This window comes from Scyliorhinus torazame, chromosome 11 (genome assembly GCF_047496885.1).
Source record: "Scyliorhinus torazame isolate Kashiwa2021f chromosome 11, sScyTor2.1, whole genome shotgun sequence".
NCBI lineage: Eukaryota > Metazoa > Chordata > Chondrichthyes > Carcharhiniformes > Scyliorhinidae > Scyliorhinus > Scyliorhinus torazame.
In genome coordinates this window covers 16,311,971-16,330,085 of record NC_092717.1, presented here as the reverse complement: position 1 = coordinate 16,330,085, position 18,115 = coordinate 16,311,971, and the positions used below count along the sequence as shown (strand labels likewise).

The window sequence follows — 18,115 nt, the reverse complement described above, 5'->3', positions numbered from 1 at the left end:
GCGATGTAAAGAGACTCAGAGGCATCTAATCTCAGTAATAGAAGTTTGGGATTCCAGTGGTATAGTACAGGCAAACTGAAGAAGGTAGAGGCTAAATATAGAGGATGAGAATAAGTTGCTGCCACTCTTTCTGCTACTTGAAGACAACATTGGTGGATCTATGCCACCCAGAGAGAAGAGTTGAAGAAGTGCTGCAGACAGGTGCTATTCTTGGTGATGGGTTGGTTGTATTTAGTGCTTGCTTTGTTTGACTCTTGTACAGTCAGAATTCTTCTGTTTCAAACGATGGAATCCTGCAGCTTTATTCTTTTCGTAAATAACTGGGATTTGGGATTTTTTTTAAAAAACTAACTTGTCTCTACCGAGATCATAACATCTGGTTTAACTTGCTTGATTTGAATGGTCTGTTAATTCAAATCTGCGTGAGCAAGAAACACCTTTTCTAAATAAAAAAAATAGGATTGCTTTATTTTGAAATATGGAATAATTCAATATTTTTCCTAGAAAATAATTTTCCGATTGCTCCTAGAAAATTCACTGAACTAATAGAAGTGGACCGTACTCGGCAAACTTGTAGAAAAGCTCTGTTCTGACAAGTGGAGAGAAGAACGGAAAAGCTGACATTTGGCTAGTCACCCAGAACTGAGCAGCAGTTTTGCAATGGAAATATGGGATTACCTACAGTCAATAACATCAAGATAGTTTGCCAAACATATCATACAGGCAAATAAGTCAGCAGAGGAAACTACTGGGGACAAAATAGGGTTGTAAGAAAATGGATCACTGAGAAGCTGGTAGGTGACGTCAAGCCAAGAACGTCTAAACTCAAAGAGAAGTACGCAAAGTAAATAAAGCAAATAGGAAAGGAAGTCAACGTTTGTGTAAGAAGTGACGAAATAAAAGTGGATAGGTACTAAAACTGAAAAGATATGAAGCAAGTAGCACACATTATGTGCATCCTGCCCACCTGTACAGCAGAGCCGTCAACCTCGTCATCAGCGTTTAGCTCCCGTCTCCCAGTTGCCGCCCCTTGGTTTGCCTGTGCTGGCTCAAATGCTGATGGCACAGGGGGACCGCCACAGAGTCATGACTGCTGCCAGGACACCGGGAATTGAGCTGCATCAATGGAAGCCTGTGGTCGCGCACCAGCTGGACGTTGCGGGAGCGGAATCCCTTTTGTTTGCGACACACACCTCGCGAGTTGACATGTGGCATCCGCAATGCGATGTGTGTGCGCGCGTGCAGTCTGTGGCACCCTGCACCATGAGGAAACCTGTACACATCGCGAAGCCACGTGCTCACTCCACCTGCTTGTCTCTGGCAAGAGAGAATGAAATATAGTTAGCTCGCTTTGTATACTGTTTTCAATTGATTCTTTCATGGTATGTGGGCGTAGCTGGCTGGGCCAGTATTTGTTGCGCATCCCCAATTGTGCTTGAGAATCTAACGCGTCAGTGACCTTCCTTCGGATATAACTGAAAAGTTACAAGTATGTCCAGCTGTAGCCTGGAAAGGGCCAGATGCATAAAGTTCATGGCCACGGTCACTTTCACAGCCATACTCGCCCTGCTCTGAGGCGGCAGTCATGGCTGCAATATGTGACAAATTTTAGTGTGTTCCACTGTTCGGTTCAGGTAGCAGAGCTGCTCTCTGAACATCCTGGGCAGATCTAGCCTCCTGTCCTTCTCCACGATGCTCTTCCAGCAGCATATTCTGCTCATTCCCCCACACCGTGTTCCAAGGAGAAGATCTACCACTGCGTCCATGTTTGTGAGCAACTGAGTTGTGCAGAAACCTTGAAGTCAGGACAATGTCCTTCAGCACCTGCCACAATGCTCCGTTCAGCAACTTTAAAGAACCCTAGAAAGCAAAAATCGCTCGTACAATTGTAGCACCAGCCAGGCGAAATCAATCAACAACTAATCTGAATGTGGCTAATGATCCCTTTAAATGGAGGTGGGGAGGGAGTGGTCCGCCCTACTGCTGGCGATGTGTTCAGCATGTGTGATTAAGAGAAGTCATTGGCTGAAGTATTCTGGAGCTCCAAAATGTACCACTGGCATCAAATCAGCGCACTCAGCATACCTCCGACAGACATTCACTGTGCACACCTTCACCCGTGTGGCACCCAGTACAACCTGTGTCACAGATGCAATTTTGAGCCTCCAAAAGAAGTGCCCAGAAAATTGGTGCTACGCATTAGAATGTTGCGCACTTGATTTCGCAATTGACGTGGCAGAGAAAGGAAAGGCAAATAATGTGCGTTGCTACCAAAATTGCGCATCGGGTGGAGGATCTCCCAGAAGAAATGCAAAGAAAAATGACATACCTGGGTTTGGTGACTGGAATTACAATAGCAACTTACCGCAGATGGATATAAATTGCAAGTTGTATCACCCAACTGAACAGATAATCAGCGATGTTAAGATTCAAGGAAGCCATTAATTGGAAAAACAACCAATGTTCATAAGCAACATAAAACTATTGTTTAAAACTAAGAATAGGTTATGTATACACAATGGTAATATCTGCACTTTGGCACTTAAACTTGGTTCTACAGGTAATAAAAAATGAACTTGGCATTTTCAAGATTAAATGGTTTAGTTAGAGACCGAGGGTAGGTTGAACAGACAAACAGCAACTTACATTTATACAGTGCCTCTGAAGTAGGATGATGTTCACAGGTGCATATCAAACAAACATAACTCAACTAAACTTGGAAATAGATGGAAATTGTAAGTTACATCTGAAAGGTGGAGAGATTTAGGGAGGGAATTCCAAAGCTTCGGGCCCAGGCTCCTGAAGGTACAGCCACCAATGGTGTGGGGTGATCGAAAGCAGTGGTGAACCAGAGACTAGGACTGAAGGAACACAAAGATCTCAAAGGCTCGATTGGCTGGAGGGGGCTGCAGAGATTGGGGGTGTAAGTGAGGACAAAAGTGGGTAAAGTCTTGGAGGGGATTATAAGAGACAAGATTTATAATCATCTAGATAGGAATAATATGATCAGGGATAGTCAGCATGGCTTTGTGAAGGGTAGGTCATGCCTCACAAACCTTATTGAGTTCTTTGAGAAGGTGACTGAACAGGTAGACAAGGGTAGAGCAGTTGATGTGGTGTATATGGATTTCAGCAAAGCGTTTGATAAGGTTCCCCACAGTAAGCTATTGCAGAAAATACGGAGGCTGGGGATTGAGGGTGATTTAGAGATGTGGATCAGAAATTGGCTAGCTGAAAGAAGACAGAGGGTGGTGGTTGATGGGAAATGTTCAGAATGGAGTTCAGTTACAAGTGGAGTACCACAAGGATCTGTTCTGGGGCCGTTGCTGTTTGTTATTTTTATCAATGACCTAGAGGAAGGCGCAGAAGGGTGGGTGAGTAAATTTGCAGATGATACTAAAGTCGGTGGTGTTGTCGATAGTGTGGAAGGATGTAGCAGGTTACAGAGGGATATAGATAAGCTGCAGAGCTGGGCTGAGAGGTGGCAAATGGAGTTTAATGTAGAGAAGTGTGAGGTGATTCACTTTGGAAGGAATAACAGGAATGCGGAATATTTGGCTAATGGTAAAGTTCTTGGAAGTGTGGATGAGCAGAGGGATCTAGGTGTCCATGTACATAGATCCCTGAAAGTTGCCACCCAGGTTGATAGGGTTATGAAGAAGGCCTATGGAGTGTTGGCCTTTATTGGTAGAGGGATTGAGTTCCGGAGTCAGGAGGTCATGTTGCAGCTGTACAGAACTCTGGTACGGCCGCATTTGGAGTATTGCGTACAGTTCTGGTCACCGCATTATAGGAAGGACGTGGAGGCTTTGGAGCGGGTGCAGAGGAGATTTACCAGGATGTTGCCTGGTATGGAGGGAAAATCTTATGAGGAAAGGCTGATGGACTTGAGGTTGTTTTCGTTGGAGAGAAGAAGGTTAAGAGGAGACTTAATAGAGGCATACAAAATGATCAGGGGGTTAGATAGGGTGGACAGTGAGAGCCTTCTCCCGCGGATGGAAATGGCTGGCACGAGGGGACATAGCTTTAAACTGAGGGGTAATAGACCTAGGACAGAGGTCAGAGGTAGGTTCTTTACGCAAAGAGTAGTGAGGCCGTGGAATGCCCTACCTGCTACAGTAGTGAACTCGCCAACATTGAGGGCATTTAAAAGTTTATTGGATAAACATATGGATGATAATGGCATAGTGTAGGTTAGATGGCTTTTGTTTCGGTGCAACATCGTGGGCCGAAGGGCCTGTACTGCGCTGTATCGTTCTATGTTCTATGTTCTAAAACCATGGGAAGATTTGAAAACAAGGATGAGAATGTAAAAACTGAGGCATTGCCAGACCAGGAGTCAATGTAGGAGCAAGTAGAGAGGTACAAGTTAGGATACAGGAAGCAAAACTTTGGACAGGTTCAGGTTTCTGTCTAGTAAACCAGAGACCCAGATTAATGCTCTAGGGACCCAGGTTCAAATCCCGCCACTGCCGATGGTGAAATTTGAATCCAATAAAAAAAATCGATTTAAAAGTGACCACAAAAACCATTGCCGATTGTTGTAAAAACCCCATCTGGTTTTGAAGGATGGGAGATTGGCCAGGAGAGCATTGAATAATAGTCAAGTCGAGAGGTGTACGTGTTTCAGCAGCAGTTGGGCTGAGGCTGGGCAGAGTCGAGCGATTTCTCAGAGGTGGAGGCAGGCAGTCTTAGTGATGGCATGGATGTGAAAATCTCGTTCAACCTTGAATAGTTGCCAGGAGTTGGTTGCTAGTGTGGTGATATGCATCACTGTAAGTACACAATGGGGTTAATGTAAATACACTTAGACTAGATAAACACTAGAGGGAGCACCAGAGACCTCATGACACACAGACATTCAACCAATAGGCCAGTAAGATAGGACACAACCAATGGGCAGTCACGACACACACAGAGGTGACACTACGACAGGGGGGCATTACACCAACCCATATATAAGGACACAGCACACATGATCTTCCTCTTTCCAGTGGAGACACTTAGTGCGTACAGACAGGGTTGATTGAAACACATCACAACCACCACGTGGATTGTAGCAGACTGGTTAGTTAGTCTGAGTAGCTATATCAGGATTAACAGGAGCGTCGAATCCAAGTAGGAGAATTGTTAACAGTTTAATAAACGTGTTGAAGCTATCTCCAAGTCTGAACCTTCCTTTGTCAGAGTGCACATCAAGGAAGCAGCTTATGCTACATCAAGAGCATAACAAAACAGCTAGGACCAGATTTTGAGGAGAGGACCAAAGGCAGTTTAATTGAAGGGAATGTCTGCTCATCTAGTACTGGATGTCGGACAAGCAGTGTGACAAAAATGAGACAGTGGAGGGGAAGAAGGAGATGGTGGGGAGGGAGAGGTTTTTAAAAATTTGTTCATGAAACATGGGCATCGCGGCTGTGCCAGCATTTATTGCTCATCCCTAATTGCCCTTGAGGGGGATTGCTGTGGTCTGGAGTCACATGTAGGCCAGACCAGGTAAGGATGACCCATTTCCTTCCCTAAAGGACATTAGTGAACCAGATGGGGTTTTCACAACAATCGACAATGGTTTTGTGATCATCATCAGACTTTTAATTCCTTTTTTAAAAAAAATCATATTTCACCATCTGCAGTGGCAGGATTTGAACCTGGATCCCCAGAGCATTACTCTGGGTCTCTGGTTTACCAATCCAGTGACAATACCACAAGGCCATCGCCTCTCTGATGACAGGCATAAGGCTCTGATGCAATTCTCATGTCAGAATGGGCAGAGCGGGTCCTTTTACGGGACAATTGCGTACCGTTCCAGAAGCAGGGCAGGTAAGTTTTCAGAATAATTGGTTGATGGACCAGGAGGAAGGCGACAACTTTCCGGCTCCCTGCTAAACATTTTATGCCAGCCCCTCTCCCCACCCACCCAAGATTGACTCCCTCTACCAATAAATCTCGAACTCTGGCCAAATTCACAACCCACCTGCTGCCCGCTGCCTCAATTGGGAAACTTCCAGCGTGCACTCAAAGTTTGCCAGTCAGATGCAAATGAGGCCAGACCACCAAACCAACTTGGATCTCTGACAGGGATCCTTCCACTCTCCCAGAAAGAAAAAAATCAGTCCCAGTATGTAAGAACACTTGGCCAGTCAAAGAGGTCTGGAAAGAGGAGATCAATGTGCGGTTGACAATGTGTATTGCAATTTGCATTACAAAGGGCAGCACAGTGGTTAGCACTGCTGCCTCACAGTGTTAGGGACCCGGGTTCGATTCCGGCCTCGGGTGACTGTCTGTGCGGAGTCTGCACGTTCTCCCCTTGTCTGCGTGGATTTCCTCTGGGTCCTCCGGTTTCCTCCCACAGTCCAAAGATGTGCGGATTAGGTGGATTGGGCATGCTAAATTGGCCCATGGTGTCCAAAAGCTATGGTGCGGTTACTGGGTTACAGGGATAGGCTGGGGCATGAGCCTAGAGAGGGTGCTCTTTCAGAGGGTAGGTGCAGACTCAGTGGGCCTAATAGCCTGTATCTGCACTGTAGGGATCTATGATTCTATGAATGCTATTCAGGCTAATAAAATAAGTAATGAAAGTTTTAACTTGCTATTTTTATATGTCAGATCTCTGATCTAGTTTGAATAATTAATGTCGTAATCGTATTACAAATAAACTATACCCAAAACGGTCTTTTTCACAATCTCCCCCCCCCATTCGCCTCCAAAACACCTTCCTGACCCCCACCTTCTCCTTCACACAAATATAGTTAGGCCTCTATCCTATGAAATAAAGAGATTTTTTGCCCAATGACTAAAACAGGTGAACATCTAATCCAATTTTCAATCGGCAAACTACGTTTGCTACTTATCAAATACCATTTGTTATCCCACTTACCCCTCTCTGATTGAAGTTGGAAGACAGATTCACCCAAACATCTGCAACAAACTCTCAGTTTGCTTTTTCTAAAGTAACTAAAGAGTTGCACCAGTGTCTTCAACCAAAAGGCCAGACTGAAGAGTCCCGTTGTTAGCGGGGGCACAACTAATAAAGAGCCTAGCTGTACAAAATAACAAACAAAACTTATAAACTTAAATAATGACAATACTGTTACTAGCATTCACCACACGCACCAGTATGAAGTGGCCACCAGTTGTGGCTTCATGTTTGGCAGCAGGCTTTGTCTTCTTCCCTCTGGAGTGTTACCTGGGCACAGGCAGGAGCTGGAGCAACTACTTCTCATCTACGGTCGCACCCAAGCTGGGCCTAGAAAGCTTTTAGCTCCTGGCATTCCCATGTTGTCTCCCCTCCATGTGCTACCCCATCAGCTCATTGTGAACGGTAATCTAGCACTGTGCGATTTGGGAATCACGCAGCAACCAAGAACGACAGAAGAGGAAAACACAACCAAATTGTTTAAACAAAATCTTAAATTGATTGTGAGTAGTATTCTTAGCACCACTCAGGACTGTTTAGCGAATGCTGCCCAATCATGATATCACATCTAATGTTAGAGGTTGAGGTGTGGATTTTTATTCCTGCGTCAGAAGAGCAGAGTGAAGGCATTTATCGTAGAATCATAGAATTTACAGTGCATAAGGAGGCCATTCAGCCCATCGGGTCTGCACCGGCCCTTGGAAAGAGCAACCTACTTAAGCCCATGCTTCCACCCTAACCCTGTAACCCAGAAACCCCACCCAACCTTTTGGACACTAAGGGGGAATTTAGCATGGCCAATCCACCGAACCTGCACATCTTTGGACTGAGGGAGCAAACTGGAGCACCCGGAGGAAACCCACGCAGACATGAGGAGAAAGTGCAAACTCCACACAGACAGTCACCTGAGGCTGGACTTGAACCTGGAGCTGTGATGCAGCAATGCTAACCACTGAGTCACTCTGCCGCCCCACGGCACCGTGCCGGCCCATTTCCTAGGTAGGCAAACCTGACTTGGGAGAACGTGTCCCAGGTGGTGATGTTTTTGTTCCATAGTGGTGATGCTCCCTTAGAATCGGGCCCCAGAACGAGCGTGTGGGCAGATTAGGCAGAAGGCCTGCATCAGCACATTGGCACTGTATTGAGGTTTTGCGAAAAATAACAGTAGCCCTCCAACCCTCACGCCTCACATTCCAGATGTCCCCTCCATGCTAACCCATGCCCTGCTGGCCCCTCACACCCTTTATGCCTAACTATGCAACCTGCACACCCGTTGGCCCTTTGAAGCTCCATGACAACTTTGTACCAACTCATGCCAAGTGCACCACTCTTTGCCCTTATACCTATCATAAAAGCCCACCCCCTGTATCCATCCTGGGCAGGGATTAAATTAAATGAAGTTGCAAGTGTCTCGCGCAGACTTCAATATTTTAAACTTTCATTCATAAAACCTCATTTACTCTGTTTATATTCCTTTAAGTACATTATTCCATATAACAAACATTTTATTCAATTGCATGATCTCTCATAAAAACAAGCTTTGTAATCCATAGTGCCATTTCAAAGAGTTCAGAACCACTTGGAAGTGCCAATCAAACTGTGAAAGATCTGGCACCCTATTGTAATAATGGAAGGCTGCGAAATCAGTCATGCAGAAATAAAACAATAATGGCAGCCCTAAGGCTTATATCAATAGAGTTAAATAACAAACACATTTTGTAACAATCCAGTTATTTCAAAGTGTTAAAGGGCAGGAGTTTTAAATGCCTTGACAACATGTCAGCTCCCTTTGACAGTTCACCTTGACATCTTTGGAAGTTGTTTGTGACAATTCTAACGAGCTTCACAGTTCTAAAGAGTTTATACAATTCTTACGCACATTAATGCCTAATTTTCCCAACCGCAAAGGGCACGTGACCTCTCCGAAAGGTGACCCAGATTCATATCCAAAGGGGTAACGTACAAAAGAGTAGCCTGGCTATTCAAGTGAATCCACAAAGTTCAGACCTGCTCCTACCAGGTCTAGTCTGCACATATGGGGTTTCAGAAACTGCTTACACCAAAATCACACGAACGGAGGCAGCTGCTATTTTCAGGGGGCACTGCCTCTGTCAATTGCACAGGTGCAAATGCCAACCCAGGCCCATTCCTGTCCCCGGGAAAATGGTTGATGCCATGTTCGAGGGTGGGATTCGGGCCTCTTCCATAATTTGTGCAACAATAGAGAGGTTCTCCTTTGTTGGAAGAATCCAGACCTAAAATTATAAACTGTGCTCGCAATGCGGCTCACTTACTCTTGCTGCGAGTGACAGATATTCATACTCAGCAACCTGTCCTCTGCAGGCAAAAGAAACATGTCCAGGCATTGAACCCTTTCAAATGTTTTTGAAAACAATAGTCTGCTGCTGCATTCTGCATGGCACTGCCTCAACCAATGAGAGTTGACTTGCCAGCCAATCAGCACCCTTTTCTTGTGCAGTATAAGCTGTTGTTCCCTTTGAAATTTGGCATTCTTGCATCTGTCCCTATGAGTGCAAGATGAAAATCTTCAGCAGCAATACTCAAGCTCTGTACACCAAATAACTAAATGGCTATACAGACACTTAATGAAACTTATTTAGCACAATAATGTGAAAAATTGAAGGGTTTAACAGCAGTAGGTATTATCGTTACCCAACTGCTTTTCTTACCAGCCAGGCTGCTGCTGAAGCGATCACCTGCAGAGTGAAAGACTGTGTCAAAATAATCCGCTAATGCAAGTTCAAGGGGTAACCATTACTAAGGTCATTTATTAACTCCTGTAATAAATAGAATGAATTAAGGCAACTTTCAAATTTAATCTTCATTCTGAGGGGAAGAATTGTGATAATAATGCACCTACCATCATCAAGGTACAGTTGGTCCAGTTCCTGTGGCTCCTGCTTCACTGTAACTTGCAAGGGAGTCAAATCCTGACTGTCTTCTTGGTGCACCGGTGACATCATTGATTGACTTGATTGGGATCCATTTCGTGGCGGCTTCGGAAACTGCTGCTGCTGACCCAGAGCTGCAGAGCCCGTCGGGCTGAAGGGGGGCGGCACGTAGGCGGCTTCGGGGGAAGCGACTGGCCCTTGCGGAGAAAGGCTGTTGGGATACAGAGTTTGCTGGAAGCCATGGGAACAGCTGCTGTTCAGATGCTGAGCCATCTGGGGCTGCATCATCACGTGTGCTGAGTGAGTGGGTGAGCTTGGATGCACGGCGATGGATCGGTGGGCTTCCTGGATGGTGCTCGCTGTTGGCCCGGGCTGCTGGTGGCTGAGCTGCGTGCTGGCTGGGCTGCTGACGCATTTGGCGTAAGACACGGGTGCGATCTCGTGCAGCTTGTGACTTGACGTAGGGGAAGATGACAACCCAGCGTTTCGCTGCTGGCAAGAGGGAAAGCTGTTCACAAGGCAAGGGCCAGGATCCGGTGTCATCTCAGGTGTCATGACCTGTTGGGAGTAGTAGGACTGGGACACTGGGTTCATCCCTTGATTAAGCGACCCGTAGACCAATGTGGGCTCGTAGTCATCGGTGGGTTCTGTTTTTATAACAGGAACTGGGGGAGAGAGAAAAAAAAACAAGACGATAGATATTCAAGTGAGTGTGGGTCTGTGGCTGGGATACTCGGCAAAATAAACACGGTTCTCAATCAGTCTCTGTGTGTCAGTGCTTCAGTCACCCACCCAATAAAAATGGATGAGTCATGTGCGCAGGAGAGTCACAGCTGTTTCTCATATTGAAAACTATTTTTTTTGGAATCGCCCTCATCCACAAATGTACTGTATAAACACATTTTTACAGGCCTACATTGTAGCAGAAGCCTAAACCCAAAGCTTCCACACAGAATTAGTTATTTGTGTTGAGAATTAAAAAATCTGAACATGATTAAAAAAAAGTTAAGAAAAATCCAGTGAAGACAATTGGCAAAGGTCGCTGAATGATGGCGTACGTTTACTATGTGTTACCAAGTTGGTAGAAGTGGATGACATGCTAAAAAAATATCATAACTGGAGTCTAGATCATTCAGATCTGTCTTCAACCCACAGATTTCCTCCTACTGCTCCCTTCATCCTTTCTTTGTTCACAGCCATTAAGTCAGCTGACATTCCCCCGCCTGCGACTGGATAGTGCAGTAAAAGATTGGCTAAAAGTCACTTTAAAATGGCTCAAAGTTTAGTTTGGTTCAGAGTCAGAACTTTCGATCACAGCGCCTGCAGTGAGATGTGGAGTGCAGATATCAAACGAAGACAACTGCTCCGTTCTCAGTGAAAGTGTATACATTAACTACACAAACATCTCATTTAATGGTACCTCAAAAAGGTGTGTGGCATTTAGGCATCGGTGTTAACAAATCTAATGTACCCCCCAACTCCATTTCCCACCCTGGTGCTGGGAACATCCCAGCAGTGTTTTATATCCACAGATTTTCCTGGATTCACAGTCAATAAATCACTGGATGGAAAGCAGAAATGAAGATTCAACCCAGACAATTTTGCTTTCTTAATGTTTACTGCCACAATCTTGTCTCCAGAATTTTATACACTTATCAAATAGTGTCAAAGGTTTTTTTTAATGCATTTCCCCTCCTGCCCTCCACATTAACGTTGCCATTTAAGTCAAATAAAAATGTTTTTAAAAAGTTTCTCTCAGTCATGGTTCCGACTGATTTATTCTCAACTAATTTGACTAACGAAGCAGGCTCTGCTGAGCTACTGCAGAATCTGGATATCCTTCACACTAAGATCATAGAATCATACAATCCCCACAGTGCAGAAGGAGGCCATTCGGCCCATCGAGTTGAACAAGAAGGCCAACCACCTCTCCCGCCAACTGCAGCAACATCACTATTGCTGATTCCTTAGCCACCAATGACTTGGGTGGTCACCACTGACCAGAGCCCTGACTGCCTCCACCAAAACAAGACCACGGTTGCTACAACAGGACAGAGGCTGGGGGTTCGTGACGGGTATCTCAACTCCTGACTCCTTACACCTGTCAGGCTCAGGTCAAGGGCATGTCGGGAATAATCAGCACTCACCAGAGTGGATGTCGCCACAACAATCAAGAAGCACAGCACCATCCAAGCCAAGGCAGCCCAGTTGATTGCTTCTTTTACTGGACGTGGAACCATGCACCCACTATCAACAGAATTTACTGTATCAATTCAACAAGCTTCCTTTGACCATAGGGGGTATTTTCCATGTTCCCACGCGTGTTTCCCGCTGGCGGGAGGTGGTCCGACGTTGATTGGCAGTGGGATCTTCTGGGCCCGCTGCTTCTGGTCCCATTGAATCCACGCCCACTTCTGGAAAACACACGGTGGTGGTCCACCATTGGTGGGGCTGGAAGGACCCGCTGGCAAGATTTGCCAGAAAATCCTCCACCCCCCCCCCCCCCCCCCCCCCCCCCCCCCGCCCCCTCAATTATCTCTCAGTATGTGACTTATTTTACTGAAAACAACGAATGCAGCAATACTTTTCTTTTCTTTTATTAGTACTTATTTATTATTCCTTTATCAGAGTTACAAAGCCAGGGCTCAGAGTGTGGACAGGGGCAAACCCCTAATCCAGCTCCTTGCCTGCTCCAAAAACCCATTCAAATTCAAATTTCATCCAATTCATGGTCCCCACAAGAGAGTCACATCAGATCCAGGCATTACATCTGATCTCACGCTCATCTTAGCCAAAAGGCCGAGAAGCGATCAGCAATATCTTTCTGAGAATACCATCACTTCCACGTCAATACTATGCTAATTTGAATATCTACTGCCATTCCTTTATAGTCACTGAGTCACAATCTTAATTTTCCCTGTGTAAAGAAAATATATTTGGGGTATTGTGGTATTCTGTAAAAGAGGATTGTGGGGGCTCTGTATGTGTCTGTGTGTGTGACTAATTTAATTAAGCTGGGGACTGAGTGCCTGTGGAATTGAGGCCATCAAAGGGGCATGTGTAAGCAGCAGGCATTTGAAGTGAATAGGGCCAAATTGAATATTCTGCCAAGTAAACCGATTTGTAGAAATTTGCATTAAGAGATAAATGAGGATTGGATATTTAGCTGTTGAATTTCAAAAGAAGGTAGGAAGGAGTTTACAACTTAACAAAGATCACAATAAAAAAGGCAAAGTAGTTAGATTTTATGTTACCTGACATGTTAGAGGCCACGAGGAGAACATACAAGGGTTTTATAATCTGAGAAAGGTAATTTTCAAAGAGGGATAAGGACAATTGGAAAAAGATGAAAGAGGAAAAATATACTGAAAGAGAGGTTGAAAGCTCTGCTAGGGGTGGGAGTAAGACATCCTGGCACGAGTGCTGTGCTGGGACAGAGGTGAAGTGAACAACCTTCAGCCATCCCGGAAACATGTCCTTTTGCTTCAAAGAGCAAGGTTTTTTTCTAAAGATTTTGAAATTCTTTACAGCATAGAGAGAGAGAGAAAAGCCCTGAAACATCCCTGCAGCAACAGTGGGTGCTTTGTGGTAATGTTACTAGAATTTTTCTAGATTAATTATCTGTAGGGACTGTTGCCTAAATGGATGTTTATTTATGATCTACCCAAGTAGAAATTTTTGGTCGAAATTTAAATTAATTTTAACTGTGTAAATGTAACCATGTGTTTTTAAGTTTTCTTTTCTTGATAAATGTTTTAACTTGGTATAAAATCTCCAAAAAGTGTTATTGGAATATGTGACTCCTGACTTCAGTACACACATCTTCTTGTAGTAAAACACAAATTGAAAATCATTGAGATAGCTTCCCAAGTTTCCCTTTGGGTTTTGGTTACCATGGCAATTACCTGTCAGATCATAGCTCCTGTCTGATTACTCTGGTACAACACTGCCAGAAGGACAGCAGTGGTTTGAGGAAGTGGTCTGGGGCTACCATATCGGTCAATATTTATCCTTTAACCAATATTACTATAAGATACTATAGATTGTGTCATACCAGTCAACCCAGCGTATAAGACTCCCTCAGCTTTTCAGCCGCAAAAAACATGGCTGGATTCTCTGAATTCCCGGCCAAGTGTTGACGCTGGCGTCAAAACCAGCGCGAGCGACTCCGGCGTCAACGCATTCCCAGGCCCAGGCATTCACCCCTTCCTAGGGGGCTAGTACGGCGCCAGAGTGGTGTCCGATGCTCTGGCGCTCGAAAGCCAGCGCGCCACGGCCGGCACGGGTCCGCGCATGCGCGTGGGTTGCCATCTCCGCGCCGGCCCCGAGGCAATATGGCGGAGCCCTACAGGGGCGCGGCATGGAGGAACATAGCCCACCCCCCGGAATTAGCCCGCCCGCAGATTGGTAGGCCCCAGCCGTGGGCCTGGCCACCGTGGAGGCCCCCCCCCGGAGCCGGATCCTCCCACCAGGGACGGCCTCCGCAACCAGAACTCCGTGGTCCCGCCAGGTAGGACCATACGTAACCCGCGCCGGCGGGACTCGCCCGAACTCGCCGGGCACTCGGCCGTGGGGGGGGTGGGGGGGAGGCGCTTTCAAGGGCCCCCAACCGGCGTGGCGGCGACCCCCAGGCGCGATCCGGCGCCGGAGCGGCATGGTGCAATTATCGCACCCCCCTGGCGATTCTCCGACCCGACGCGGGATCGGAGAATCCTGGCCCATGTTTATGCAGGTGAGTCGACCCCCTGCTCAGCCACAACACGCTATGCTTGTATCAGTGATCAACCCTCAAATTTCACCTGAAAATGTATGTTTTAGTAATCGGCACTTTGTAGCTGGGTGCAAGAGATTAAGCAGGCAATAAAGGCTGTGCTGCCAAGATGTGTGGGAATTTGACACGCCCACACAGAGCAGACACTGCGTGGCAGACAACAAAGATGGCGACCACCCACACGAGTGGTTCGCTTTCATACTTGGCATATTGACCTCAAGGGCAACTGCAGAGTTGGGCAATAAATGCTGGCCTAGCCAGCGTCTTCCACATCCAACGAATGAATTTTTAGAAAAAGGCGACCGTTGAAACTTCGGGAAAGTGGACTGACTGAGGCACCGACATCCAGTGTATGATCTGGCCATTATCTCATTGCTGTTTGTGGGAGCTTGCTGTGTAACATTGGCTGCTGTGTCTCCCACACTCTAACAGTGACAACACTTCAGAGGGTACTTCTTTCGGGTGGGATTCTCTGGCCTCAGCGCGGCAGGTTTCTCGGTGGCGGGAGACGGCCCGCTTTTGGCCAGCGGCGGGATCTTGGAATTTCCCATTGATTCCACCCCATCCAGCCGGAAAACTGAGGGGGGGGGGGGGGGGGGGGCGGGTGCGCCTCACGGGTGGGATCAGAAGATCACACTAGCGTGATGAGCCGTAAGATCTCTCCTTGTCTCTAAGATACTAATTTTCACTTTAGGGGGCCCTCACAGAGAGTTCAAGCGCCCGCGGCAAAAGTTTGGAACCCAGTGGGGATCCAATTTGCGGATCCCTGAATTCCCGCCCGTTTCTGAATGTATGGATCGTCAGTTTCCCACAATCTGGATGCACACATGAATTCACGATGTGTGTTTCCAGGGCACTCCTTGTGGACTGCCAAAGGCAAACATCTACCGCATAGTTTGAAATAAAATGTTGAGTGAACATCTGCCCTGTTGCACCTCCTATAAATATCGCACCACAAAGTGTACCATTTCTGAAGCATCACACTTCAGAGGTGTCACAAGTTTGGAAAGCTCAATTTAACCATTATCTGTTCAGCTGCCAATCAAACAGTTGATTGCCCAATTGTGAATGGATCAAAAGCAGCAAAATGTACTCAGCAGATCAAACAAAAGTCCTAATGAGGATATAGTAACCAGCTTGAAACAGAGCAATCAAACAGCTCAGGGTTTTTATTGCCGCGTTATCGGTCACAAGCCAGCAAGTATCATCGAACTGATTAAACAAATTTGTTACAAAAAAACTTATAGAATCGTACAATGATAAGGCACATAATGAGACTATTTGGCCCATCGTGTCTCTGCTGGCTCTTATGAAAGAGCTATCCAATTAGTCCCATTTCTCTGATCTTATCGATGGCCCTGCAGATGTGTGTTTTCCAAGTACTTATCCAGTTCTCTACTGCACGTCATTTAGTTTGCTTTCATCATCATTTCAAATAGTGCATTCCAGTTCACAATAACTCGCTGTGTTAAACTTTTCTCCTCATCCCCCTTCTGGTTCCTTTCAATATCCTAAATCTGAGACCTCTGGTTATCGACCCTGATAGCACTGTAAACAGTTTTGACTTAATTACTTTTTCAAGGGTGGCACAGTGATGAGCACTACTGCCTCACGGCGCTGAGGACCCGGGTTCGATCCTGGCCCCGGGTCACTGTCCATGTGGAGTTTGCACATTCTCCCCGTGTCTGTGTGGATCTCACCCCCACAACCCAAAGATGTGCAGGGCAGGTGGATTGGCCAGGCTAATTTGCCCCTTAATTTTAAAAAATTACTCTTTCAAACCCCTTCAATGTTTGAACTATTGAATCTTTGCTTAACCTTTTCCATTCGAAGGAGAACAATCCCAATTTCTTCAATCTTTCTGCAGAACTGAAATCTTTCATTCCCTCTACCATTGTAGTGAGCCTCCATTCTGTCCTCTCAGGAGGGCTTGACAGGGTAGATGCTGAGGTGATGTTTCATCTTGTGAGAGAGTCTAGGACCAGAGGGCAAAATATCAGAGTAAGGGGTCACTCATTTAAGACAGAGATGAGGAGGAATATCTTTTATCAGAGGGTGGTGAATCTGTCGAATTCTTTACAACAGAGAGTTGCAGAGGCAGGGTCATTAACTAGGCTCAAGGCTGAGACAGACAAATCTTTAATCAGTAAAGGAATCAAGGGTTATGGGGATAAGGCGGGAGAGTGGAGTTGAGGATTGTATCACATCAGCCATGATCTCATTGGATGGCGGAGCAGACCTGATGGATCAAATGGCCTACGTCTGTTCTACGCCTTCTGGTCCTCTGAAATCCCACCTCAATATGTGGTACCCACAGTGCTCCAACTGGAGCCTAACCAGAGTCCGACTGCTTCCTCAATGTTGTACTTTATGCTTTCATTTGTAAAGCCATGGATCCCATTTACTTTATCAACTTGTCTTTCTACCTTCAAAGATTTGTGTATATACACTCCCAGGTCTCTCTGGTAATGTTTCTGCTCAGTTTCAAACCAGGGACCTTGCGTGTGTGAGGTGAAGACGATAACCACTGCACAAACAGCACACACAACTGAGCTAATGCAAACAGGTCTCAGTGAGACTTGTACCTCCTTTAAGATTGTATAATTTAATTCATACTGCCTCGTTTCCAACAAAACTCGATCGCTTCAGACTTCTTTTAATTAAATTCCTTTGAGCACATGCCTGCCCAGTTCATCAGGCTGCCTATTTTCTCTTAAATTCCATTACGGTCCCCCTCACTCACATTCCTCAGTTCCATGAGACAACACCTTCCAAACCCACGACCACTACCATCTTGAAGGACAAGAGCAGCAGATACCCGGGAACCCCACCACCTGGAGGTTCCTCTCCAAGTCACTTGCCATCCTGACTTGGAAATATGTCACCGCTTCTTCACTGTCGCTGGGGCAACATCCTGGAACTGCCTCCCTAACAGCACAGTGGGTGTATCTACACCTCAATGACTGCAGCGGTTCAAGAAGGCAGCTCACTACCATCTTTTGAAGGGCAACTAGGGATTGGCAATAAATGCTGGCCTGACCAACGACACCCACATCCCGTAAATGAATTTTTTTAAAATGCCAGCTGCAAACTTTGAAATTATGGCCTTTATACCCAAATCCAGACCATTAATATATATCAGAAAGGGCAGTTATCCCTCCACCTGGGGAACCATTACACACCTCCATTCAAGTCTGTAAAACAACCTTCTCATCCACATCCAAAGATGTGCAGGTTAGGTGGACTGGCCGCGCTAAATTGCCCTTTGGTGACCAAAGGTTAGGTGGGGGTCACAGGGATAGGGCGACGGAGGGGCTTAGGTAGAGTGCTCTTTCAGGGGGTCAGTGCAAACTCAATGGACCAAATGGCCTCCTGCACTGGAGGGATTCCATGATTCTATGATCATTACTGGCTGCTTTGTGTCCCTTCGCTAATTTTATATCTGCACTTCCGCCACCTGCCCCTTTAAACCCATGGGCTTCAATTTTGCTAACAAATCCTTCATGTGGTATTTAT

General features: G+C 46.0%; 1 protein-coding gene across 2 annotated transcripts in view; it reads right to left on the bottom strand.

The window, feature by feature from the left end:
• nfatc1 (nuclear factor of activated T cells 1) overlaps window positions 1-18,115 on the bottom strand; it is a 298,878-nt gene that overhangs the window by 125,400 nt on the left and 155,363 nt on the right. The window contains exons 9-10 of one of the 2 annotated variants that reach the window (XM_072466983.1): window positions 9,798-10,493; window positions 9,607-9,633 (exon numbers count right to left, since the gene is read on the bottom strand). In XM_072466983.1, coding sequence (XP_072323084.1) covers window positions 9,607-9,633; window positions 9,798-10,493 — 723 coding nt within the window. The remainder of the gene's footprint in view (window positions 1-9,606; window positions 9,634-9,797; window positions 10,494-18,115) is intronic. The other variant, XM_072466984.1, reaches the window with a different exon arrangement.